The sequence below is a fragment of the Heterostelium album genome, assembly GCF_000004825.1.
Source record: "Heterostelium album PN500 unplaced genomic scaffold PPL_contig20, whole genome shotgun sequence".
NCBI classification, from domain to species: Eukaryota; Evosea; class Eumycetozoa; order Acytosteliales; family Acytosteliaceae; genus Heterostelium; species Heterostelium album.
The window spans coordinates 161,359-185,942 of record NW_008805097.1 but is presented as its reverse complement, the minus strand read 5'-3'; the positions used below and the strand labels follow the sequence as shown (position 1 = coordinate 185,942).

Here is a 24,584-nt window from a genome sequence, read left to right as displayed (position 1 = left end):
GATCGATCAATCAATGAAAATTCAGAGTGAAAAACAAAAAAAAAAGAGTTTAAAAAAAAAATAAAATCAAGTGTGTTGATCATTCTTAATCGATAAATATATATCTAAATATAAATAAAAGATGGCAAAAGGGTAATTAAATAGAAAATGATATAATAATGTTGTGTTATATCTTAATTAACTTGTTTATTTATAATAGAGATAATTATATAAGTTCAAACGAAGATGAAGACGATAAAAAAACTGTGCACGACGATGATTTTGACGATGACGATGAGATTTCAAAGATTAGAGAGAGAAGAATACAAGAGATGAAAGAGAGATCGAAAGCATTGCATCAACTAAAGAATAGCAATGCTGAATACACAGAGGTACAGGAGAATGATTTTCTAAAGGTTGTAACCGGCACTGCAAATGTTGTATGTCACTTCTATCACAATGAATTTCAGAGATGTAAAATAGTTGATAAACATTTAGAGGTATGTAGAAATCATAATCATAACAGACATATATTATTTATATTAATCAAATCAATCAATTCAATTCATAACAAAACAAAACAATAGATCTTATCAAAAGTACATATTACAACAAAGTTTATAAAGATGAATGCAGAGAAAGCACCGTTTTTCGTTGGTAAACTCAATGTCAGAGTGTTGCCTACAATGGTATTCTTTCATAATGGTGTGGCAGTCGATAGAGTGGTTGGATTCGACGATCTCGGTGGTAAAGATGATTTCAAAACAGATGTTCTGGCGAAACGTATTGCACAATCAGGTGTATTAGAATTGAAAACCTCTTCAAACCTTACAATCATTTCAAAACATGAAAGGCTAGCAAGAGATGAACAAGATGATTAACAATTTTAAAATAAAAAATAAAAAAATAAATAAAAATAAAATAAAACAAAAACAATCAGATCTATTCTATTCTATTAAATCTAAAAAAAAAAACACAAAACAGGAAATTTCGAAAATGAAATGATCATAAATGAATTAATGGGTAGGTGATGTTGTTTTCATTTGTTTTGTTTTGTTTGAACATTGTTCAATCATTACTTCACTTGAATAAATTGTTTTTGTTTTTTTTTTTATTAATTCCGATATTGAGCAAAATCAATTAACTCTGTTTTTAGTTACCAGGTCGGATTCTTTGTTTATTCCCAATCCAGTTAAAAATATCAACAACTTTTTGTTTTTAACACCTTTTTTATTTTATTTATAAAAATCTCACAAAAGTTTGTGTTTTTCAAAGAATAGAAAATAGGAAATAAATATGATTTATTAATTATATCTTTTTTATCTAATTATTATGTCTAAAAATTTATAAAATAAATAAATACTTGAAATCATTAAAATTTAAAAATAATAAAAAAAGTTTAACAAAATTTAATAAAAATTTATTTTAAGTTAAAAAGTGTTCAAAGCTCGAAGAGTTTCGTTAAAATGTGAGTCATAGCCTTGATTGATCAAAAAATTATCGCTTTTATTTTTGTTTTGCTGGATGGATGGTCGTGGATCAACAACACAACAACAATCCAAAAATAAAAAAAAAACAAAAATCATCAAAAACTTGCATGTACATGAAAAGGGAACCAAAAAAAAGCAAAAAAAACAATTAATTGATCTGTCTGTTTGAGAAAAAAAAAAAAAAAAAAAAAAAAACAAAAATTTCAAACTAAATTTTTTGAAGTTATTTTTTTTTGAAACAAACCTGTTGTTTGTTTTTGTGTTTTTTTACTTACTTACTTTCTTTATTAATCGTACCTTTTTATTATTGTTATTTCATTTATATTATTTATATTATTTAAATAAAAACAGCAAAAAAGAAAACAACATTTGTTTTTTTTTGAATAAATGTTTGATTGAAAGTTTGCGATTTTATTTTTTGAAAATAATAGTAATAATATTTTATTTATTTATTATTAGTTTTTTTTTTTTTTAATGTATAGTTTAGTTTTTAGTTTTAAGATAAAAGATAACACAACAACACAAATAATAACAGTAGCAGTACAGCAGTACAACAATAACCACCTATAAAAACAACACGAATTCGTAAATTTTGATATATCAAATTACAAATATTAATAATAATAATAATAATATAAAATATAGATCGCATTTTAATAGAATAGATAGATCTGTTTTTTGTTAAAAAAGTTATTAGTATTCAAGTAATCTATTTATATTTTGAATTAGTTATTTATCAGAGCAGTTAATATTAGAATAGTCAAAGAATAATCAGCAAAGCAACAGTAACATTCATTTTTTTGAAAAAACACAAAAAAAAAAGCAAAACCAATTTTTTCAGTATTGAAAGATCATTAGGATAAAGATTAACTTTTAAAACTACAATCAAAAAGATGGCTGTTCGTAGTACACAATGTTCAACTGTAGTTTTAAGTTATCTATTCTTGATGTTTCTTGTTTTATTGAGTACATTCGATAACAGTATGTAAAAGAAAAGATGAAGTATTTAATTGATCAATATTACAAAATTACTTACTTGCTTAACTTTAACCTATGATAATAGTTATATTGATTCGTAGTGAATTGGTAGTTAGTGCTATCAACTCTCAGCAACACCAACAAACACAGCAGATTCAACAGATACAACAACACAGAAAGTATTACTATCACTTTCGGTATAATGAAACATCGAGATCGCCTTCACCTCAGATGACAGGTTTGTCAAAGAGGCGTGTCGATAGTGATGGTGATAGTGCTGGTAGTGTTGTTGTTGATTCTGACAATGTTGTTGAGCAACAGCAACAAGAGCAACAGCAACAACATAGTGACAGGCAACATAAACATGAAAAGTTGAGTGGTAGCAGCAGCAGTAGCAGTAGCAGTAGCAATAGTATTATCAGTAGTGGTATTATCAGTAACATTAACAGTAACAGTGGAAGTAACAAACCATTGGCTCTGAAACCTCTGATTCTATTACAACAGAATATTCAACAGCAACAGCAACAGCAACAGCAACAGCAACTACTTGAGAAACAACAACAACATCAACAAGACAGACACGTAGTTGTCGGCGAGAAGCAACAGCAGCAACAACAACACTCTCATTCTTCGATTAATAGTTTTGTACATAAAGATAGAGATAGAGAGAATATCGTTAGTAGTAGTGCTAGTAGAACATCTGCAGGTGGAATCATATCGTCTAGAATAGCACATCAACAATTGGTTAGACATAACAGCGATGATGAGAATGATGATGATGATGACGATAATAGTTATGATAACAAAGATGACGACGATAATAACAACATCATTAAGGAAGTTGTATCAGAGGAAGTCTATATCTATGAATACGATTTCGATATTGACAATGATCGCAGCAGCAACAACAACAACGACGACAACAGCAATAAAAACAACGACTATGACGAGGACGAAGAAGACGAAAACAGCTTTGGTCTAGAGGAAAGAGAGAATCTCATTAGACATCTCGAAGTGTCGTCGTCTACCATCGAGTTTGGCGTCGGTCACCTCTGTCTCTCACAGAATCAAACTATGGACATAACCAACAGCGATCCCGATCGATCCATTCAAATTCTGGCGATAAGAACTGATAGTCCACATTTTGATTGTGATTTCCTTTCTAGTTATGTAAGTAGTAACAACAACAACATCAATCAATCGATCGATCGATTGAAGCTTAGAAGTTACACAACTAACACACAGTAATTATTAGATTTTAAAACCAATGGAAACCATCACAGTACATATATTATATACACCGAAAGACGTTGGAGAACACGAAGCGTTTTTTCATTTACAAGTTAAAGGTGGTGGTCTTATTTTTGCAGCGACAGGTCGGGCCACCGTCAATTATTATCAATTGGAACCGATATATGACCAGGTTCCAGTGGACACTGTATATTCATATCCCCTCTACATCTACAACCCACACAATATCACTTTGAAGATCACTGATATCTATACCAATGGTGGATCATTCTATCTATCATTGCCAAACAGTAGTACTCAGCAACAACAACAACAACAACAACAACCACCACCACAACAACAACAACCAACTATGACAAACCAACAACAAACATCGACAACAACAACAAACATTCTCTCACTTTTAAAATCAAAACCATCAACACAATCTTCATCACCATCAAAATCATCAACACAATCATCAACCTCATCAATATCGACATCTTCAAATTCACAATCACCAACAACTACCATTTCTGCATCAAATAATGATTTAACCAGTATTTGGGTATGTAATCTATATCACACATATAATCTTGATATTCAATCGTTATTTGCGCGCGCTTAAACACGGCTTCGTTTTTCGTTCGTTTTTTTTGTCGCGATGTTTTTTTTTTTTTTGCAAAAACGAAAAATTTTTACAAGTTAATTTTAACATTTATTTTTATTTATTTGCAGGAAATTCAACCATATTCTAAATCACATGTAATCAACTTGTATTTTAGATCATCGTTTTCTGGACAATTTACCGGTATTATCAATATTGAGACGAATGTAGAGAATATTCAGGTGCCAACTGAGATCTTATCGGTTGGCGACGGAGTTCACGTTTCGCCATCGGAAATCGATTTCGGATACATCACAAGCAAAACTGATTTCAAATCGGTGACACTCTACTTCCTCAGTGCAAACCACGACCAAGACCTAAGTATAATGGAAATCCACCCGGAAGTTCCCGATCCAAATTTGAGATTTTTTCTACATTACGATGTTATTTCTCCTGGTAAAACTGTAAATATCAAACAAACCAATACAAACAAACAAACAACACATCCATACTCCAATCAACATCTTATTAACAATCATTATTATGAATCAATAAAATATTGATTCAATCATTGATCGATCATTTTTTTAGAAAGTGGATATAGCTCAATTCTTTTATACTTGTGATGTCGAAGGAAGCTACAGTGGAAAGATCATTCTGAAGGTGTTGGGATACAAGGATATCGAAGTTCCCTATAGGGCAGAGGTTTTGCTCGGCGATATGAGTTATCATCCTCGTGAGATTCTGTTCACGATCGATGCGGAGCATCCAAAGAAAACACTGGAGAATCACTTGGTGCTTAGAAACAACTTTCCGATTCCTCTCACTATCAATTCGATTCACATCCAAGACGAACACTTTGAGGTGAGGAATGCATCGATCGGTCAAGTAATTCAACCGAATTCCTATTGCGACCCGATACTGCTTCAGTTCAATTCACACAATGGCAAAGTAAAGTCAAAGCATGCGTCGCTCCTCGTCGATACCAACATCTCAACATTTGAAATCGATCTACATGCATTCGATGGACATCTCGTCTACTCTCCCAATCTCCTGGATCTAGATGTAGTTAAAGATTATTATGTTGAAGAGATTAAATCTGTATGTAGTTTGTTTTGTTTTGTTAAATCATTCATTTTGCTAATCATTATTATTATTATCGCTTCTATAGATTGATTTCGGTGTTATAGGTATAAATGAAACAAGGAAAAGACATTTCAAATTCAAGAATCCCAATCCCTATCCATTGATGATTCATTGTTTTACAGGTGATAGTACATCACCTAATAATAATGTGGTTCTAAAGATTCAGAATATCTATAATGAGCGAGGCCAGTTTGAAGTGGATGGCGTCGAATTGAATGTGGGGGAGCACAATCTGTTTAGTTTGTGTTGTCGTGGTCAAGAGAATCCGATTATCGTGCTGGACAGCGGGTACACTGCGACATTTACTCTTGAACTGACCAGTCCTATCAAAGGCACGGGCAAGGGTAGATTCGTGACTGCCACACACCTCGAGAATCTGGTGATTCCATTCCACTGGAAGGTGATGGATGGTTCGTTCTCGGTGAAACCGAGTCACGTCAGTTTCGAACCGATCATTCTCGGTGGCAACTCGACCCAGCGACTCTACGCCAACAACACCTATGGTATTCCCGTGCATATCACATCGATCGATTCATCGGATCCGCGCGTCACCTGTAACATGCTGGTGCATACGATTCCACCGCGTTCCTACACCCACATTGCAAACCTTGTATTCGAACCAAAGGAGATCGCTCTCGATGACGTCTCTGCAGTTTTCAAGGAGTTGCCAAACCATCAGCAAATCCTACAGTACACCACGTACGATGAGATCGACGAGTACTTTAAGCGTGATGCATTCTGGGCTGTCCGACAACAGCTTGTCGTTCCATCCAACATTATCATTCACACCAATCTCCTGAGTGACTACACCATTAAAACAAGTGGAGTAGTCATTCCACCAAGTTTGTTGTCTCCACAACTGACAACAACAACAAGTACACAGACCTCCTCTTCACCATTGGAATATACAAATCATACAACTATTGATTTTGGTTCAGTAACTATTAGTTCACAATCATCAAAGGATATCGAGATTTACAATCCTTTGGATATTCCAGTGGTGGCAGAGTTGCTTCCGGTGGAGACAGAGTCGCGAATCTATCAGTATCTCAAACAAATTGGATTTAAAACGACGACTTTCCAAGATTCAAGTCCTAACCATCAGCAATATCACCAACAGCAGCATGGTATTGGTCACGTGGCGAATGGATTCCTTCCGAATCCCTTTAAGCTAAGTCGTGAAGCGCTCACTCCCATCGTCATTCCGCCAAAGTCCACCGCTCAATTTGGACCGATCCGATTCCAACCAAACAATAACACTGATTTCTCATCGACATTGCTGCTGAGGAACAATTACACTGTTTTCCATTTGATTAGGCTCGCAGGTCGGGGAGCAGGCGGTCGTCTCGCTATCGTCGAAGACAACTACACCGAGTACAACTCGATACTTCTCGAGCTCAACAAAACACATCTCAGTCCATGCATCTTCAAGAAACACAACCAGGTCAATGTCAATTCAGAGATTCTCATTGACGCCAAGAATCCGGCTAAACACGCTCAACACTCGTCGATGTCATCGATGGTTGCCAACAACCGAATTGAAGTCAGTAAAACCTTTACACTGATGAACAAAGGCAATATGCCAATCGATATCAAAGATGTCTATCTCAGTGGCGATTTGAAATGCAGTGGATTCGGATTTAGTATTGCCAATTGCAAGGAGCTTCGTGGTGTCCTGAGTCCAGGCGAATCCATCCAGTTCAGTGTTAGTTACGAGCCTGACTTCTCGACCTCACTGATCAAGCGAGAGCTCACCTTCCGAACCAATCAAGATACATTCTATTTCACATTGATAGGTGCAATGCCACACGACTATCTTCCACTGTGCACACATCTCCAGCCATCTTTCTTCTATGAATATCCAGCCAAGACTGTATTCATCATCAGTATGGTCATTCTCTTCTTTGTTCTCATATTCCTTACCTTTAGAGAGTATAAACCGATTCGTGGTGTTAAATATTCATTCTTTTCCAACAGCGGCAATGCCAATACAAACAACAGCAATGTCAACAGCAGAAAAGATCATCACCATAACAATAACAGTCACTCACTTGGTAGTCATGCTGACTATCATATGTTGAACCAACACGACCATCACAACCACCACCATTATTTGGACAACCTACCCAAGTCTCCCGACAAGTCAAACGTCGAGTTTGCCAATAAAAACAACAGTGGAGCCAATAATACTAATAACAATAAGAAGAAGAAGAACAACAGTAGTAATAACAACAAATTGAGTTCCTCTCACGATCACAATCAACACAACGATAAGCCATCGAATGTACACATTGATAGTAGTAGCATTCACAATAAGAAATCGTTTAATAATGATCATAGCCAATCGGATATCCATGTTTCATCATCAAAGCAGCAATTGAAACAAACAACAACAACAACAGCAGCTAAACCAACAACCTCAACAACCACTTCATCGAATCCATCAACATCTTCATCATCCTCATCAACTATATCACCATCTCTCACAGCTTCACAACTCTCAACTATACCCATAACAATCAGTCAATCATCTTCAATGTCACAACAAAACCTAACATCGTCGACATCTTCATCTGCCTCTCAAGATGACGACGATACCACCATACATGAAGAGATTGACGGTAGTTCAATTGGATCGTCACTCTCATCCAGTCAAGAAATTGTTGCTCCTCTCAATCATATCAGCAACAGCAGTAGTGGTAACAGTACTCTTATTACAACTATTGTCGAAGAGGATACAATTGCTGCAGAGGTAACAAAGATCATCAACAGCAAGCAGTATCAACAACAGGATAGCAATGCAGTAACAAAGGCAACAACTTCTAATTTGTTTGAACAATCTCCAACAAAGAAGAAGCCTGCCACTAAGCATGAAGTTGTTAACAATGACAAACCAAAGATAGAGGTAGCTGCCACTTCAAAGCAACGACCAAAGACACAAAAACTTGATCTAACCAACCAACCACAACCTTCTTCACCATTGCTACCTACTCAACCAGCAGCATCAGCAACAACAACAATACCAACAACACCAACAACGCCAACAACACAAACTGATCATAAGAAGAAATCAACTCTAACACAATCGACACAGGCAATATCAACCATAACAAACACTTTAACAAACACTCCATCAATACCAACATCAACAGCAGCTGCACAACCATCTACAACAACTTCAACAACTTTGACAACTACATCAAAAGATTTCAAACAGAGAGAACCAAAACCAAGAAAACAATATGAAACAAAACCAAAACCACAAAAAGTTTATGTTCCAAAGGTTCCTCAACCACAACAACAGCAACAACAACAAACTCAACAAAACATGCTATCTCAACAACAACAACCTCTAACAACTTTACCAACTCAACCAATTCATAGTCTTGCAGCTTCTACAACACCAAGCTATTCACCGTTGCTTGGTAGTAGTGGTGATAACTTTAGCACATTGTTTTCACAACAACAACAACACCACCAATTCTCACACAACATCTACAACCCATTCTCCTTTGGAATGGGCAACGATTTACATCACCACAACTCTGCCAGCAGTTGGCTTTCACCAAACTCTCTCTCACCGTTCCAATCGCCAACCAACACACCATCGACCTCAACCAACACCTCAGCAGATTCAATTCCATTGCGAACCAGTACCGGTAGTAACAGTAGCGGTCAACAACAGATGAAGGATCACGGTGTCATTGGAAGTGGAAAGATGGCAAACAAGTCTTCCTATTCGAATTCCAATATCACACAGCAACTACCAACCACTCATTCACAACTAACCTATCGAGACTCATCGATCAACAGCATCGCCAGTGATCAATTGATGCTATCTGATTCCGATCCATTCTCCTGGATCAACAGGAGTCTATCTGGTGAATCGACATCAAGTCAGTATATGATGCAATCCACTCCAAATATGTTTGATCAGTTTGCCACTCCAAGTAATTTCCAATCATCAGTACCTTCAAATTTGACCTATCAACCAACATACGATCTGTTTAACAACTTTTACTTTAACCAACCACCACCACCTACTTCACCTACAACTCAACAACAAAATAACAACCAAAACAACAACAACAAGCAACAACAACAATAGACAGGTGTGTTAAACAAAACGAAATCCTTTAATAATTGATCTTAATTATTAATTGAACAAAATAAAAAAAAAAAAAAAAGAAAACAAACAAATATTTTTTGTTTTTGATTTAATTTATAAATAGTAAAAAAGTTTCTAGATTTAGATTAAGATTTATTATTAAATATTATTTGAATTCAACCATGTGAAAATTTTTGAAATTAGACCAGTTCTTTTTTTTGATTCTTTTTTTTTTCAGTTTTTTTTAACATCTTTTCTTTTATCTTCTCTTGTTAAGCCATACGTGGAATACAAACTTTAACTTTAACAAACAATAGAACCAAGAATCCAAGAATAAAATAGATAAATATATTGTGTGCATGGAACGATGATGCATACGGCCATTGAGTTTCAGATTGACGAAGTGCCATCGGAATGAATGACCAAATATGCCAACAGGTTGAGAATGCAAAACCGGCAACTACCATCATCAGCCACATATCATCTTGGAAACAATTGAAACGAAGAACAGTCAATACTAGAGCAAGTACATTCGCTCCAAACATAAATAGATTCGGAAGGAAAAGACGTGAGTTCTTAATGGTATCGGACTCCTTGTTGGAAGAACGGAAAGATTGTTCTGCCTTCTTACCACCGTGTTCCTCTTCCTTTACCGGTTCATTTACAAGTTTGGTTTGACGGAACACCTCAGTGACAATGGGTTTCTTGACGAAATCACGCTTCCAGTTCCACATTGCCAGTTTGTGACGACTGATACGACGTTGTTTCAACAAACTAACAATCGAAGCTGCACCGGTTTTCCATGAGGAAATATAGGTTCCGGCAAAAGCAAAGAAAGTTTGTTCTGCTCTCCAAAGATCGGTTGGTTCTACCCACAGCGATGGACCGACTTGTCCGGCTTCATATGGACGTTTAGCTCTCAACACCATGTACTGAATGATCTTTGGAACAATCATTACAGGAATCATACCGACTAGAATGAAAATAACTGGATCCGTTACGACAATAGGTACAGTCCAGAGACACATCATCAATGGTGAAAGTCCATAGAAGATGGCAGTTGGCGAAAGGAATGGATAGATACAAGAGTCGAGATTGTACATCATCTTACGATAACCCAGTTTCTTACTGATATAACCCCATGGTGTGAGTGAAAAGATTTCCACTGCTCCTTGTGCCCAACGTTTACGTTGTTCCAGTGTTTCTTTGATATCGACTGGAGCGGTACCAACTACCAGCACCTCATTGTGATACCAAGACTTGTAACCAGAGACCTGTAGCTTCATTCCAGTATACATATCCTCTGTTACAGAGTTGTACATAATTCCACCGATATCAAAGAGTGGTTGACGACGGAAAATAGCGTTGGTGCCTACGAATGGACATGCTCCATTTGCTGAACGACCTTCCATTACCGGACCGTAGAACTCCATATTACGATGACCGAGTGGATCGTCCACTGGATAGATATTACTGAAAAACTGTGGGGTCTGTACGAACGCACAGTCATGACCTTCGTCAGAGTAGAAATAGGGCATTACACGTTTCAAAAAGTCGGGATGTGGTTGCTGATCGGCATCCAGTAGACCAATGTATTCAAAGTCTGCCTTGGTTGATTCGTTGAACAGTCCATTGTTGATGTTACCGGCTTTGTTGTGTGGATGGGGTGGCTTACGACGACGTAGATAGGTGCATCTTGGTGAGAAGACCTCTCCGGTTGGATCGAAATCAATACGAACGTTTCCAAGTGAAATTTCATCCCAGGGTACTTCTTCACGACCCATCATCAATACTGCATAGTCTGCTTTTTGCAATACCTCCGGTGTGATGAATCTAAGGTGACATTTTTCGTTCATGTCCTTCACAAAGTTACTGACATATTTCTTCTTGAGAAGAATCATACGAATAAATGGACGATACATTGCATTACCGTGCCAGATTGATCTCAGTGACTCTATGGAGAATTTGGAAATCATTTCTCTTTCCTTTTTGTTGATGGTACGATACGGTGAGAAATTGGTATCACGTAGCTTTTGTATGTATGCTTTCTCCTCTTCCGTGGCCTCACCTTGATCCTCGGAACCAATGTCAAACCAAGCATTTAAAATAAAGTATTCAACAAACCACTGAACTTCAGCATCAATGATCTCTCTTGTCGATTTGTCAATACGCTCTTGAGTTTCCAAAAGAATTCCATGTGGATCCTCATTGAAATTGGCAGTTGGTGGACCAATCTTGTGGACATTATAGATGGTTCTAAAGATTAGTTGGAAAAGGAAATTCTTTTCCACACCTTGAAGATGTGCCCATCCACGACTCTCACGGAAATTGGCAGAGTCATCCAACAGACCGACCCAAAGATTCTCTGCTGGATAATCCATACTCAGGGCAGTCTTGAAGGTACGAGATACAATGGAGGGTGGTTCCTTGTAGGTGGTGACATACATCATTACAGTTGGGAACTTCTTTCTACGCTTCTTGAGAATCTCCTCAAGAGTCATAACCAAAATCATGGTGCATGGATTCGAGAAATTATTCAAATGTAGAACGGTAGCCAAGAAAGAGACAAACTCTACAATATAGAAAATAATAGAGAATAGAATGGTGTAGACATCGTGTGTATTGATTGTCCAACCGGCACGGAAACCGAAATAAAAGATATTCCAGACGATAAAGACCAACATGGTAGCTTGAAGAATTGAATGGGAGAAATATGGTTTCAACAGGAAGACTGTCTCTTTTTGTTGTTCACCAATGATCAGCTCCATAGTATTGAAACCGTCGTCCAACATGGAATTGGCAGTCACCTTTCGTTTCACCTGAAGTTCCGACTTCTTTTTGGTCAACATTTTCTCTTTAACTTTTACAATCTCTGCTTTTGAAACCTTGGGAGAGAATGTCTTTTTCTTGTCCTCCTCACCAAATGCATTGGGAACGATGTCTTCATCCATGATATTTCTAATGGGTTGTGGTGGTGTACTCGTTACCGATCCACTACGCTTTAGCTTTGGAGAGGCGGAGCCACCTGCTCCATCACGAGTGACACTTCCTGGCGAGCCTGGAGTTCCACCTCCATTGTCCCTCATATCGACCAGCTCCTCTGTGATTGGGAGACCCTCGGTATGGTTACTGTTATCTGGCTGAGAAAACTCGAGTTGAGTGTTTCTTTTTTTCAGAATGCCAGCAGAACTCTTTAGTTTTCTCTCGCTGTCCTTCCGCACGGCGCCACCTGCTTTCTTCTTTGCCAACTCTCTATCGATTGGCTTTTCCTTGTTATTCCATTTCCACTTGATATTATTGGAGGAACCTCCACGTGGATTTAGACTTCGACTGGAAAGCGAGCCTCCTGTCACTGGAAAATTACCGGAATCCAGTCTGGCAGGTTGGAAATCTCGTTGTAGTCTGGGATTTATGTTTGAATCATTATTATTAGATTGTGAAAGTGTCGGAGGTGTACTTGGAGCACCTGTACTATTATTCAATGGATTTATAAATAATTGTTGGTTTATAATATTATTCGTTGAATTTGTTGTTGTGGTGGTGGTTGTTGTATTTGAAGGCGATTTTTTATATGGACTTGTAGGTGTATTTAATGGAAAATCACCTCCTTCCATTTTTATTTTTATATTAACTAAATAATTTTTTTAAAATAAAGAATAATTTGGAAATATTAATAGATTTATTTTTATTTTATTTTACCAATTATTATTTACCTATTAGTTAAATATTTCTTTTTTTTTTGGATATTAGAAATTTCTAATTTTCTATTATTTTTTTTTTTTTTGGTATTCAAAATAAATGTATTTATTCTTATCCTTATCCTTATCCTTAATTAGGAAAAACAATCAAACTGAAACAATTAAAAATGAAGTATATAAATAGAAAAAAGGAAAGTAAGGGAAAGAAAAGGAATCATTTTTATTATAATTACTAAATTTTTTTTTTTTTTTTTTTTTTTTTGGTGTGGTTGGAATATGATGGATATGTTGATATGCTGATGTTGTGGTAATCATAGATCTATCTATGATTGATTTTATAATTGCAAATACGCATTTTTTGTAAAATGGAAATAATTAGCTAACTAACTAATATTAATATATCTTAATTTTTTATTCATCTTAAATTTTAGTGTTATACAAACAGAGTAGTATTTGATTGTATAGGTTGTTGTTGTTGTTGATGATGATGATGACAACCATGATGTTAAATTGATATCAGCAAATTCAATCAATAACAATCAACACGGAATTTATTGATCGTAAAACAATCGGATAATCAATAGATAGATAATAAATTATGTGTGAATGTGTCGAATACATCATATTAAATAATTATAAAATATTAAATGTTAGTATTGTTATATTATGAAATGATGTGTTTTGTTGTGTTGTGTAGTGTTTTGTGTTGTATGAAATGTAGAGAGAGAATACAAAACAAAAAAAACTTTGGAAGAGAGTGAGTTGAAAAAACAACCGATACCACTTCTTCTTCAAATATGATTATCTGATAAACCTTCATTTGAAAAGAAAGAAGGATATTTAATAACAACAAATCGACGACGTCGTTAAATAAAAATAAAATCAAACAATAAACTCATGATCATTGTTGAATAAGATATTAAACAAACAAACAAACTTAGTAGATATTACTAAAACAATGGATCAATTAACTAAAATAAGTTAATATAACTGGAAATAATACTCAAACATATTATAATATTGATATTGTACATATGTATTATTTACTAGTAAAGTTAAATATTAATATCATATAAAGGATTCGCACATTTTAAACAAATTGTACCTTTATTTGATTTTCTTTTTTGGTGTTTGTTTGTTTATTGTTAATTTGTGTTAAGGGAAAACAAATATAATGGATGTCAGTTTCAGTCATATGAAAATAAAAGACTTTACATATTATGTAGTTGATGAGCTGTTATGATATAACATTAATATTAATCGTTATCAAACTTTTTATTGTTGTTAGTAACAATGATACTGTTGTAATTTCAATCAAAACAATGCTGATTTACAATCGACATTGACAATTGATTAGTTTGTTTTTTTAAAATGTTGGAAAAGGAAAAGAAACATCAAACAAACTGACCAACCAATCACAAAAACAGCAATTAGATTGGAGTGTACTTGATTTAATTATGTTCATATTATTGAGATGATCATTTATTTATATTTTTATTAAGATACATTGTTGGTTGTTGTTGTTGTTAATGACAATCGTCGTTTTTATTAATATCAAACACACACATCAATTATTTTTAGTGTGAACATAATCAAGATTTTGTGTGATTGTTGTTTAGTGTGTGTTGTTGCAGGTTTAGGGTAAGATGGTAGCAGTTAAATATATAATTATTTAACAAAAATATATTATAAATCAAAAATCGAATTTGAATAGTTCTATTTTATAAACAAATTTATTATTACTACTACTATTAATATTTTATTCTAAATTTATCTTTGAAATATTTTTACAGATGAAAAATGAAAGAAAGAGATTAAGTTTCTATGTTCATTTATCATGGTCAAAAAAAACATTAAAGTTTAAAAGTACATTAAAATACAAATTTGTTTCGGAATGTGTATTTTAGAATAGAAAAATGATCTTTTTTATAAATATATTGACTAACATATCATAGAAAATAAACTCTGACAAAAGCTTTATTCTTTATGTAGAATTAACTCTTTTTTATCTCGCTTGATATATATAACTATTTAACTCTTCAAAATAAAAATGTGAAAATCAATCTCGATCTCGATAAAAAAACAGTTGTTTTTCAATGATTGGTCTCCAACCCCGCAAAAATTAAAAAAAAAATTGAAATTCAAATAAAATTTAAATTAACTTTGCATCAATCAATGCCCAGCAATAGCAGAATTATTATTTTTTTTGACCACCTAAACAACGAACTGATAATAAAAAAAATAAATAAATAGACAACAAAAACAACAACACACACTATAATTATTATCATAAATATTACTGTCCTTTCTGTCAAACACAAAAACAAATCCAACAACAATTTTTTATTACAACGTTGAGTGTTTGTTTGTTGTTTGTTTGTTTTGACATACTAGTATAGTATATTTTATTGTATTTTTTAAACCTACTCATTTATTATATATTTTATTTTTATTTGTATTAATTTTAATTCATTTAATTTAATTTATCATTTGTATTTTACAAAAACAAAACAAAAATAAAATCAAATAGTAGTAGTAAATCCAATCGATAAATTATTAGTAAATCAGTAAATCAGTAAATCTTTAAAGAGTTTTGTTGTTTACAAAGTATTAATACAATGTCAACAACATTATCGAAAAGTGGTGAGAGTATGTTGAAATCAAGTAATTCATTGTTGTCATCGGAAGGTTTCGCAGTGGATAGCGACGATGAAGTTGGAAATATTACCGGTAGTCAGCAGAGTCCCGATAAGAAGTTATCGTTTGCACAAGACATGTGGGAAGGTTTCGATTTACTGTGTAAACGAACTGAATACGGTATAGAGCAATGCAAAGAGTTACTAGATTTCTTCAAGAAGAGAGCTGCTCTCGAAGAGAGATATGCAAAAAGTGTAGTGGATCATTTTTCGAAATTTAAATTAAAAGATGAAACTGAGTAAGTATCAATAATATCAATGAGATATCTAAGTTTTTTACTTACTTTTTAACTTCACAATTTAAATTGTCTATCTATATATATAGTTCATTTCAAAGAGGATTCCTTTGTATTTCAGTATTAAGTGAATCTGAATCAAACATTCATAAATCATTTGCACAGAATTTGATTAATAATCTTTGTCATCCATTCACTGCACTTGTTAAAGAGATGGAACAAAAGAGAAAGAATGTAATGTTATCGTCATCAACAAAAAAACAATATAATTATAACTGAATACTAATGTTACCAAATTATTGATTAATCGTTAATTTTATATTAGTTGGTAAATGAAGGATTGAAACTTAGAAACGATTATAAAGATTCATTGGAAGCAGTTAGAAAGGCACACCAGAAATATGAGAAATTCTGTAAGGAAACAGAGTCTGCCAAGATCGAATTGATTTCAATGCTCGAGAAGGAGACTGAAGTAGATGGTCCCTCGATTAAAGTGCAGACCTTGGAGAAGAAGGTTGCCAAGTGTGAGGCAACCGCTATCGTTGCCGAAGAGGAGTATAAGAATCAAATCAAAGAGACCAACGAGTTCATCTATGGTTACTATCAAACAAAGATGATGGATAGTTTGAATGTAAGTAAAGAAACAAACAAGCAATCAAACAAACAAACTAAACAAATGCGCTAATCTTAATCTATCTATTGCATATATTATTTATTAATTAGGAATTTGAACAATTTGAATCAATGAGAATGCAATTTATAAAGAGTAATATAAAGAATTATATGGGATTGATGCTTGAGACTCCGAGTGCATTGGAGGTCGAACTGAACAATGGATGTAAACAAACTGATTGGATCGATCCAGAGTTGGATATTCAGACATTTATAAAGAATCATACGACGCCAAGAAAGTTGATTCCACCATTCCAATTCGAACCCTATGTCGAAGGCAAATTGATTTCTCTCAACAGCAGCTCCAGTGGTATACAACAACAGGCATCGTCTCCACCCACCGCCAAAGTATCTTCATTCAAAGACAACATTCTTGGATTCTTTAATAAAACCAATATACTAACATTAAAGAGAGATGAAGTAAGTAATAACAAAAATATTAAACTATCTTTCTTTCTTTTTGTTAGTACTAATAAATTGATATTTTCGATGTTTTAGAATCCACTTCATAGCTCTCAATCAATTCCATTGCATCCGATTTTCGGTACTGATTTGGAAGAGTTGATGGATCAACAAAAGAAAGATTTCCCACAGATTGATATACCATTGATTCTTATCAACTTTATACAGACTCTGTTGAAACTGAATGCATTGGAGACTGAAGGAATCTTTAGAATGTCACCACCACACACCCAACTTCAACAGGAGAAACAAAAGTTGGACGAAGGTGGTGGATTGGATCATATTCAAGATGTTCATTTAGTAGCTTCACTTTTGAAACATTGGTTAAGAGATCTTCCAAATCCAATTATTTCATCTGCTATTTAGTATGTATATTTCATATTATTATAGATTAAAGTTTAAATCTAATTATTTATTATTATTATTATTAATTATTTAGTGATGAAATTATTGAAACACCTCTAAACGCTTGGAATATAATTGAGACAGGTATACCATTGTTACATCAAAGAGTTTTAAGATATTTGATAGACTTTTTCGTCGAGTTGAACGAACCGGAATTCGCTGCACAAACCAAGATGGATTGTCATAGTCTTGCTGTTGTAATGGCACCAGTTCTCATCAGATCAAACATCAACGATCCACAGGTAGCACTTGAAAACTCAAAGAGGGAGGTTAAAGTTGTGGAATGTATGATTGTCGATTCACTCAATAAAAAGAAGGAACAAGAGTTGATTCAACAAGAGAAAGTTAGAAGTAGAAGTTCAACACCAATCAACTTCCCATTCCAACCAATAGCTAATAACAATAACAATGATAGTGAAAACAATAATAATAATAGTAACAGTAACAGTAGTAATAACAATAGTAGTACTAGTAACCTTAATAACAGTAAACAAGATGAATCCAATAATATTCCATCGAGAAATACCAGTACTTTATCATTTGGAAACAGTGATACATTTTCAGTTTCGAAATCAGACTCTGATCCAGTGCTTGTAGAATCCGAAGAGTTCCATGACCATGACCACGACGAATTTAGAGAGTTCATTCAAGTATCCAATGATTCCAACCAATCATTAAGCAGCGATGATTCATGAATATTAGTTTAGAATGTAAATTGGTTAGATTTTATTTTATTTTCTTTATGTATATTTTCAGTTGTGCAAATTATAATCAAACTTTTTTTTTCTTTACATTCTATTTTATTTTATCAAAAAAAAAAAACAAAAAGAATAATAGTTATATATATTTATATTCTTTTTATATGTTGTGTTTTATTTAAAAAAAATTGTAAATCTCCAAAATAATAAATTGTAGTTAAGTTATTTTTTTATCTGTTTGCCAAAATAATATTGTAATCATTTGGTTTTGTTGTTGTTGTGAATTTTATATCCTCACTTATTGGTTCGCCATTAGCACAGTGCAATTTAAAGTTCAATACAATATTGGCACAGGCAGTACAGAGTTCATCCAATGCCAAGTTCATTCCAACACAGTTACGTGGTCCAGTTGAGAATGGAAGATAATAATCTGTATGGTTATAATTGATAAATCTAGTTGGAAAAAAAAAAAACAAAAATCAATCATTTATTTAGTTTGTTTTTCATTAAATGATATCATAAATTATTGGGTGTGCTATAAGATTTTTGAGAAAAAAAAATGACATTTATTATCTATAAAATTAATAATTGAACTTACATTTGTTTATTTTTTATTTATGTAAAATTAAATAGATAATAAAAAACCCTATTACTATAAACAATTTTACTAAAGAATGTCAAGAACAAAAGAGATAATTACAGTACAATCAGATAAAGAGTTAAAGGATAATATTGAAAATAGAGAGCAATGTAAAAGTGTAAGGAATTTAGTAACAAAAATCAAATGAAATTATTTATAAATAATTAATTTTTATTTTTTTATATATAGTTATCACTTTCATTCGATGAATTGGAAGAAATCGAACAGTATTTGCGTATACCGTTGAAGGATAGACAACACAAAATCAAGTTGGATATATTGATTAGGGAATATGAAATAGTACTCAATACTGCATCTCCAGAAATCAGTGCAATTTTACCCGGTAGTTTTCTGGGTGGACAATTGAAATTGTCTCGTCAATCAACTAGAGGGAGAAGAATAAGATCCGGTGCTTTCGATAATGTCAAATATTTGGTATATCATAAAAACAATATCGATAATCTTCTTATGAATCTTCATATGTTGTTGCCGAACCATCCTCATTGTAATCAAACCATAATGAAAGAGTTCCTTACTAGTCACGAAATCCTGTTGTCTAGTGGGAATTCAGAGACAATCGATAGTTTCAGATGTGATGAGTGTGAAAAGTGTCTTAAACCTCCAAAGGAAGAACAAAATCTCTCCTCGACAGCTAGAATCAAACATTTCAGCAAGAATCAAAAAGTATTTCGCCGACCAGATCAATTTCAATGTTTACAGAATCAAGTTACTGAAGTGCACAACATGGTAAAGGATCTTTCGCCAAACATCATTTCAGAAGGATATCCAGTAAAACCAGAAGAAGAAGAAAAAGAAGAAGAAGTAGAAGAACCAATCTCACGACATGACCATATTTCTACTTTGAATATCATGACTGAAATCAATGTGACCGATAGAGACATCAACAGAATCAGTTCTGGCAAAAGTTTAAAAGGAAATTCTATGAATGGTTTGATAGTGAAATTTCTTCAACACCAGTTCAATTCAGAATGGAGTCACCCATTACTGACAGTGTTTGATAGCTTTTCATTCAGAAGACCTGTTTATTCAACCATGAGAAACTCTCTGTTTAGTATGATACCATACAATGTAGATAACGATAACTGGTTGTTCTACTTTATTAAACAAGTAAGAAACTCAATTACCAAAATCATTGGATATGAAATATTCTGTTATGACTCATTAGGTGGAAAACCTCGACTGCCAGAGTTTATAAATTCATATTTCAACAATAATCAGTTATTCTATTTATCAATTCTCAATCAAATGGATAGTGTCAACAATGGAATATTTGTTTTAATTCAGATGGAGTATGTTATCAACAACTACAGTCGTTTGGATGAGCATACAGATATTAAAATGTTCTTTAATGAATTGAAACCATCAACCTATGACTTTGATGAATACAGAAACAGACTTGCAATGATTTTAAGAAAAGTAAAAGATAATCAACAATTTTCAAAAGGTGGGGAACTCAACTTAGGTGGTAATAATAGCAATAAATATTTCGATTGTTATACTAATATCGACATTTATGGTCACTCTAATATAGATATAGAGATAACAACTACAACATCTACAACTAGAAGAACTTCAATTAGACCGAGACCATCACCGTACATTTGTGAAAGAGAAGAAGCAAACATTAAGAAAAAGAGTAAAGTTAAAGTAGTTGAAAAACGCAAAACCGAACAGTTTGATGAAGAGGAAGAAGAGGAATCAGTAAGAAATCAAACCAAAAGAAAGAGAAACAAAAATTGGCCACTTGAAAGTGTTTGACGATTGAATAAATGAATTAGAACCGGATATTTAAAAATGTTGAAAAAAAGAACATTTATTTTATTTCTATATTATTTTCTAAAATAATATTTTTTATATTAAATATCATACTAAAACTAATTTTTTATCTGTTTTCAAAAATAATATTAAAATCTTTGGGCTTTGTAGTTGCTGTGAATACTAAATCCTCGCTTATAGGTTTTCCATTTGACGAGAATAGTTTAAAGTTCAATACAATATTGGCACAAGCAGTATAGAGCTCATCCAATGCCAAATTCATTCCAACACAGTTTCGTGGTCCAATTGAAAATGGAAGGTTATATTCCACATGGTTATCATTGATAAATCTGGTTGGATCGAATACCTCTGGATTCTTCCAATATTCAACATTGTGTCCCATAGAGTAGGTATTAAAAATAATCTTTGTACCCTTTGGAATATAATAATCTTGAAGTACAATCGATTCTCTGCTTTCTCTTGGTAAAGATAGAGGAACTACAGGATACATTCTCATAACTTCTTTAATAATTGCAACCATATATGGAGTATTTATTCTATCCGATAACAACACTTGATCTCTATCAACACCGATTGCATTTTTAATTTCTTTGATTGCTCTATCTTGAACTTCTGGATTATTTACTAATGCAACCATAAACCAAAGAATCGTTGATGAACTTGTATCTGAACCTACCAACAAGAAGTCAACAGCCAACAACGCCACTCTGTCGACACTTTCACCTTCACTCAACATCATGGTATCCATCAAATCTCTTGGTGAATCTGGATCCAATGATGTCAAATGTTCATAACAATACTTTTTGCATAAATCCACAAACTTGATGTGATCAGTATTAATGTATTTCATATAGAAACGGATAAAGGGTTTGAAAAGTGGTAATGATTCCAGTCCAAAAATAAATTTGGAATCATTAAATATTCTATATATCCAAGGAATCATATTCTTCATATCTGGATCAACTTCATCCAAATCATCATATTGAATTTTCTTTGACATTACAATTGTTAAAATAATATTTAGAGAAAATGTAAAAATTATAGTTTTTGGATTTAACTAAACAAACAATTTTGTTAGTTTAAATTTTAAAGGTTTTAATATTTATCTTACCTTTAAATTTCTATTGGAATATTTCTTTAATACTTGTATTAAACTTTGAGTCTCTTTTTCAATGAGAGATATATGTGTTTTTAATCTTGTTTTTGTGAATGAGTTGGATACTAATTTTCTACAATGATACCATTCTTCATCTCTGGATGTCACTATATCATTGATTGGTTGTGAGGTGTTCTCCCATGATATTGATTTCGGTCTATTCATAAAATTCTCATGATTATTAATAAGCATGTCTCTGGTCATCACTGGATCACTAACGACTATTGTGTATACAGACCCAAGCCAAAGTCTATAAACCTTTCCATATTTCTTTTCCAAGTTCATCAAATCTCGAAAAGGTAAACTTCCTGCTAAATCTAGAATATTACCAATTATAGGAAGAGACCATATTCCAGGTGGATCAATTTTAGAAAATGGTTTATTTTTAGAAATCTAAAGTTTCAATAATTAGAAAATGTTATGATAGGAAAAAAGTTTTTATACTTAAAAATAACATACAAAAGAATATATAATTAGAAATAGAAAGAAATATCCAAATATTGATATCCACATTTTTTTATAGTTAGTTAGACAGAGTATTGAAAAATACAAAAAGAAAAATGTTTTAAAAAGGAAGTTTAAAGTTTATTTACTTTAATAAATAAATAAAATTACATTAATGTATTGTATTGAAACCTTTTTTTTCATTGATTGGTTAAATTAAAATTATTAGTAATAGTTAAAGTGGTGGTGTGTTTATCTAGTATTTTCAATAATTAATCATATTAAAATTTGTTAAAGAAAAAATGTAATTACAGATTTTATAATTAAAAATAATTAATAGCAGTATTTATATTTAGATATTTTAGTAACATCAGAAAAAAAAAATCAATTTCAACAATTTAGGATCGATTTTCATTAAAATAATAATCTATTATTTATTCTTTACATATTCAAATATAACACCATGAATCCAGTAGGTTTATTAGTTCTCTTTACTCCTTCGCTATCAGAGATATTTTCTTATTTACACCTATAGATTATTTCTTTCGATAGATAGTGTATGTGTAATTTCATTTACTGCTTCTCCCAAAAATTTGCTTTTGAGGCAGTAAAGGCATTTTGCAAAAATAATGCGAGAATACAAAAAAACATAGATATTTCATATAATGTAAAGTTATTTGTTCAATTATTATCGATAGATTCTAAAATTTCTTTCTTAAAAATCATATGGGAATTGTGTTTACTTTTCTTTTATTATCTTTCTATATGAATCTACATCATATACACAATAAATGTTTTAAACCTTTGTACGATCTTCTCATAAAGACAAACATATAATTGTCTAGCTAATCCAAGCTCATATTCAACAATATACTTTCCAGCCTGATGAATATATCTAAATAAGTATTTATATTAGCGACCTAAAGAATAAATGTTGATAATTCATTCCAAACTCTTTTTATTACTAATAACATACAAAGTAGATATCATACACTTGCTATTATAACAATGGCTTCAATGAATATAGAATAGATTTTTCAATTATTTTAAGAATGACAAGGGTACATCACAATTACAAAAGCTGAGGATCTATTTGATGAGGATAGTAAATCATTCTGTCGTTAATCTAATATAGATATAGAGAAAACCACAACAACAACAGGAGAACACAAACTAGACAGAGACCATCACCGTTGTAGAAGGAGAAGAATAACAATTAAGAAAAAGAGCAAAGAGAAAGTAGTTTACTAACGCAAATCAGAAGAGGGAGGTGAGGAGGAAGAAGAAAAATAAATATTGATTACATGAAAGGTTTTGACAATTAAGATTAAATTAAATACTATAGAATATTTAAACTGGATATTAAAAAATTTATTTGAAAAATTAAACAAATACAAAATCAGTGTTTTTTTTTTTTAACATTATCAAATTCAGTGAAAAAAAGTCCAAATTACAAATGATTTAAACAAAAGTAATTAAAGATTGACTTTCCCAAATTAAATTTAATTTAAATGATGATTGTTTTATATTTAATTATTAAATTTAACAGGCTTGTAAATTGGTCATAAAAAAAACATCAATAATCCTCCGATTTATTTATAAGAGAATACTTTCACTCTTTTAAAAATATTCTTATCAGTTATTTAAATAAACAAAGAAAGAAACAAATATAAAAAGCATTCGTAATTGATACTGTAAGTCTTTTTAAACTCTTTGAAAAATAAAGTACTATCAATAATTCTTATCTCAAAATATTAATTTATAAAATAAATAGGGTTCTGGTATGTGTAAGGCAGGTTTCTCAGGAGATGAAGCCCCACAGCCTATTTTTCAATCGATCGTAGGATCTTTCCAGTCGCCATCTCACTTTCTTCAAGAGGATAATTTTGATGGAAAGTGGATGTACATTCGAAGAAAGTTAAACTGTTGGTTACATCAAGGAGAAACTCGCATATATTGCCCTTGACTATTTAAAAGAAAAGAAAAAGGTGCATCAAAATCAAACCTCGAGAAAGAATATGAATTTCCAGATGGCTAAATCATTGAACTTAAAAACGGACTCTTCCGTTGCCCATAGGCACTCCTCAAACCAAATTTATTCGGTAAGCAATTTCCTAGTATCCATCAAACTACCTTCAACTC

The 24,584-nt window shown here is 32.6% G+C and overlaps 8 protein-coding genes across 8 annotated transcripts; 6 read left to right on the top strand and 2 right to left on the bottom strand.

Moving 5' to 3' along the window:
* Positions 1 to 121: 121 nt before the first annotated feature.
* phlp3 (thioredoxin domain-containing protein) lies at positions 122 to 860 on the top strand (the record flags this gene model as incomplete). Its single annotated transcript, XM_020581780.1, has 3 exons — positions 122 to 132; positions 200 to 479; positions 567 to 860. The coding sequence occupies 3 exons, from the start codon at positions 122 to 124 to the stop codon at positions 858 to 860; spliced, it is 585 nt and encodes a 194-aa protein (XP_020427650.1).
* A 1,502-nt stretch (positions 861 to 2,362) lies between these two features.
* PPL_11019 (uncharacterized protein) lies at positions 2,363 to 5,288 on the top strand (the record flags this gene model as incomplete). Its single annotated transcript, XM_020581779.1, has 5 exons — positions 2,363 to 2,450; positions 2,533 to 3,617; positions 3,937 to 4,245; positions 4,416 to 4,748; positions 5,154 to 5,288. The coding sequence occupies 5 exons, from the start codon at positions 2,363 to 2,365 to the stop codon at positions 5,286 to 5,288; spliced, it is 1,950 nt and encodes a 649-aa protein (XP_020427649.1).
* A 545-nt stretch (positions 5,289 to 5,833) lies between these two features.
* PPL_11018 (uncharacterized protein) lies at positions 5,834 to 9,538 on the top strand (the record flags this gene model as incomplete). Its single annotated transcript, XM_020581778.1, has 1 exon — positions 5,834 to 9,538. The coding sequence occupies one exon, from the start codon at positions 5,834 to 5,836 to the stop codon at positions 9,536 to 9,538; it is 3,705 nt and encodes a 1,234-aa protein (XP_020427648.1).
* Positions 9,539 to 9,810: 272 nt separating this feature from the next.
* On the bottom strand, positions 9,811 to 13,152 carry PPL_11017 (uncharacterized protein; the record flags this gene model as incomplete). The annotated part of the gene is made up of 1 exon (XM_020581777.1): positions 9,811 to 13,152. The coding sequence occupies one exon, from the start codon at positions 13,150 to 13,152 to the stop codon at positions 9,811 to 9,813; it is 3,342 nt and encodes a 1,113-aa protein (XP_020427647.1).
* Positions 13,153 to 15,854: 2,702 nt separating this feature from the next.
* mgp1 (RhoGAP domain-containing protein) lies at positions 15,855 to 18,402 on the top strand (the record flags this gene model as incomplete). The annotated part of the gene is made up of 6 exons (XM_020581776.1): positions 15,855 to 16,171; positions 16,258 to 16,402; positions 16,494 to 16,799; positions 16,892 to 17,260; positions 17,339 to 17,667; positions 17,742 to 18,402. 6 exons carry the CDS (start codon positions 15,855 to 15,857, stop codon positions 18,400 to 18,402), a joined length of 2,127 nt encoding a protein of 708 aa, XP_020427646.1.
* Positions 18,403 to 19,079: 677 nt separating this feature from the next.
* On the top strand, positions 19,080 to 20,824 carry PPL_11015 (uncharacterized protein; the record flags this gene model as incomplete). Its single annotated transcript, XM_020581775.1, has 3 exons — positions 19,080 to 19,163; positions 19,235 to 20,173; positions 20,351 to 20,824. The coding sequence occupies 3 exons, from the start codon at positions 19,080 to 19,082 to the stop codon at positions 20,822 to 20,824; spliced, it is 1,497 nt and encodes a 498-aa protein (XP_020427645.1).
* A 124-nt stretch (positions 20,825 to 20,948) lies between these two features.
* On the bottom strand, positions 20,949 to 22,511 carry PPL_11014 (cytochrome P450; the record flags this gene model as incomplete). The annotated part of the gene is made up of 3 exons (XM_020581774.1): positions 20,949 to 21,899; positions 21,954 to 22,391; positions 22,458 to 22,511. The coding sequence occupies 3 exons, from the start codon at positions 22,509 to 22,511 to the stop codon at positions 20,949 to 20,951; spliced, it is 1,443 nt and encodes a 480-aa protein (XP_020427644.1).
* Positions 22,512 to 22,905: 394 nt separating this feature from the next.
* Positions 22,906 to 24,480, top strand: PPL_11013 (uncharacterized protein; the record flags this gene model as incomplete). The annotated part of the gene is made up of 4 exons (XM_020581773.1): positions 22,906 to 22,918; positions 23,578 to 23,681; positions 24,217 to 24,344; positions 24,420 to 24,480. 4 exons carry the CDS (start codon positions 22,906 to 22,908, stop codon positions 24,478 to 24,480), a joined length of 306 nt encoding a protein of 101 aa, XP_020427643.1.
* Positions 24,481 to 24,584: the final 104 nt, after the last annotated feature.